At 34.3% G+C, this 2,664-nt stretch overlaps 1 protein-coding gene across 1 annotated transcript; it reads left to right on the forward strand.

The window, feature by feature from the left end:
* Window positions 1–2,366, forward strand: LOC106747598 (iron/zinc purple acid phosphatase-like protein). The gene is made up of 8 exons (XM_014625263.1): window positions 1–301; window positions 461–562; window positions 707–901; window positions 984–1,311; window positions 1,379–1,561; window positions 1,618–1,837; window positions 1,912–2,106; window positions 2,184–2,366. Exons 2-8 carry the CDS (start codon window positions 466–468, stop codon window positions 2,274–2,276), a joined length of 1,311 nt encoding a protein of 436 aa, XP_014480749.1. The 5' UTR covers window positions 1–301; window positions 461–465; the 3' UTR covers window positions 2,277–2,366.
* The last annotated feature ends 298 nt before the right edge of the window (window positions 2,367–2,664 follow it).

Genomic DNA, 2,664 nt, shown 5'->3' on the forward strand with positions numbered 1-2,664 from the left:
GTTTACCTGACGCCATCGAGCGATGTCGCGAGCAAGCTTGTTTCGAGTGTGTACGCGTCTTATCGCTCCATTGATTAGTTACAGTATTATTGCCGGAAATCAACAAAGAAGTCAAGTATTTTAAATGCCATATTTAGAGCATTAATCACTATGATAAGCGGATGTAGACAACATGTACATTTTCTAGATAATGCGTAATTGCTCTTTGTTTCCGACGCACGCACGCCCAGATATGCAGTTATTTCTGTACAGCTTTCTGGAACGGTTGACACTCGCGTGACACGATTGACGTATTAAATTGGTAGGTGTAACAAGTTTAATAGCGTCATTTATAAATCGGTCTATTTGCAAATATAAATTCAGTATACGCAGCAGAACGAAATTCTTTTCCAATATACTCGCGTACATAGTGTGTAATAGTCGAGTGAAATGTGATTTAATAATAAAATTTTTGTTGTAGACAAAATGCTTCTGCGTATTACGTTTATAATTTTATCCTTCCTTTCTACTGCGTTTGGTGTGCTATATTATCAGCCAGAAGCTGTACATCTTTCATACGGAGGTAAGTTTTATTATTTCAATATATATAAACTACATGAAGTTTGCAATCTCTCAGTAAAAGCTATACTTGTGGACTGTTTAATGCTTCTTTGAACAATAGCAACTAGAAATACGAGTAATCCTAATTATTCTGTACGATCTTCAGATAACATTCATGATGTTGTTGTAACATGGAGCACAAGAAATGACACTAAAGAATCAATAGTAGAATATGGCATAGGTGGGCTTGTTCTCCGAGCTAAAGGAAATTCTACTCTTTTCATCGATGGTGGAGCTAAAAAGCAAAAACAATATATTCATAGAGTATGGCTAAAAAATTTAAATCCTAACAGCAAATACAGTAAGCTATATATCTTATTTTCTTTTTACTGTTAATGTTTCATATTTTTAATAGCAATATTTATTTTGCCTCTTGTTACCAGTATATCATTGCGGTAGTCGCTATGGATGGTCAAGTATATTTTACATAAGGACTGCACCTAAAGAATCTATAGATTGGTCACCACAGATAGTTATCTTTGGTGACATGGGTAATGAGAACGCACAGAGTTTGCCACGGTTGCAAGAAGAGACAGAACTTGGCTTATACGATGCTGCTATTCACGTTGGTGATTTTGCTTATGATATGCACACTGATGACGCACGTGTAGGTGATGAATTCATGCGACAAATTGAATCTATCGCCGCTTATGTACCATACATGACTGTACCTGGTAATCACGAAGAAAAATACAATTTTAGCAATTACAGGTCGGTTTGAGTAATATCGGTAAGTTTCACTTGTTGTCAAAAGTTGACATTTCAATGGATTTTCCAGAGCACGATTCACGATGCCTGGTGACTCAGAAGGCTTGTGGTACAGTTTCAATATAGGTCCTGTACATTTCGTAGCTATAGAAACTGAAGCTTATTATTTTATGAATTATGGTATAAAACAATTGATCAAACAGTATGAATGGTTGGACAAGGATCTACGGGAAGCAAATAAACCCGAAGCAAGGTATATCATCAATTAGATCTTAATGAGAATAAAAGTTAACAGAATTATTGTTGCAGATTTCAGCGGCCGTGGATAGTAACATTTGGGCACAGGCCAATGTATTGCAGCAATGCAAATGCAGACGACTGCACCAATCACCAAAGTTTAGTTAGAGTTGGGTTGCCATTTCTAAATTGGTTTGGGCTGGAAGATTTGTTCTTCAAGCACAAAGTAGATTTGGAGATATGGGCGCATGAACATAGTTATGAAAGAATGTGGCCCATGTATAACTTCCAAGTAATTGTCTCTTATTATGTTATTCCTTTTTTGGAAAGAATTCGCAGAGTAACAATAAAAAAATGTAATTGCAGGTGTACAATGGTAGTTATGAGGAGCCATATAAAAATTACAAAGCTCCTGTACATATAATTACAGGATCAGCTGGCTGCAAAGAAGGTCGAGAGAAATTTGTCCCAAAACGACCAGAATGGTCCGCATATCGTAGCTCAGACTATGGATACACAAGGATGAAAATATTCAATAAAACTCATCTGTACCTGGAACAGGTATGTAATATGAATCTTAGAAGTGTCTCGAATATCCTAAGAAATTTGCTAAATTTTTTGTTTCCATCGTACAATAGGTGTCCGATGATAAAGAAGGTGCTGCCTTGGACAGAATTTGGCTGGTGAAAGAGAAGTCTTGGCCACGTTATGTAGAAGTTTCTACGGAATAACGTGATACAAATTTAGTTTAATTTGATAAATGTGTAATATCATGCAATAAAAAATAGAATGTATAATATAAACACATGGAGAAAACACTACGCATATGTCTAGTGAATATTAGTTAGTAAGTAAAGTTGTTATTCATTAGTTTCATTTATGTATTATGTGAATATAATTTGAATTCAGTACACATTGTTAAATGTGTAACTGCGTATGTCACAGTTGAAATATATGCATGAACGATAAAATATTTGGTGTAATTTACATATGAGCGAGTAAAAAATTAGTAAATGCAAGACGCGTACAATATAATCCTTTAATTGTTAAAATATAAATATATGTATAAGTATATATACACACATATATATATATATATATATATATATATATATATAT

The sequence above is a fragment of the Dinoponera quadriceps genome, unplaced genomic scaffold (genome assembly GCF_001313825.1).
Source record: "Dinoponera quadriceps isolate SergipeBrazil2010 unplaced genomic scaffold, ASM131382v1 scaffold1395, whole genome shotgun sequence".
NCBI lineage: Eukaryota > Metazoa > Arthropoda > Insecta > Hymenoptera > Formicidae > Dinoponera > Dinoponera quadriceps.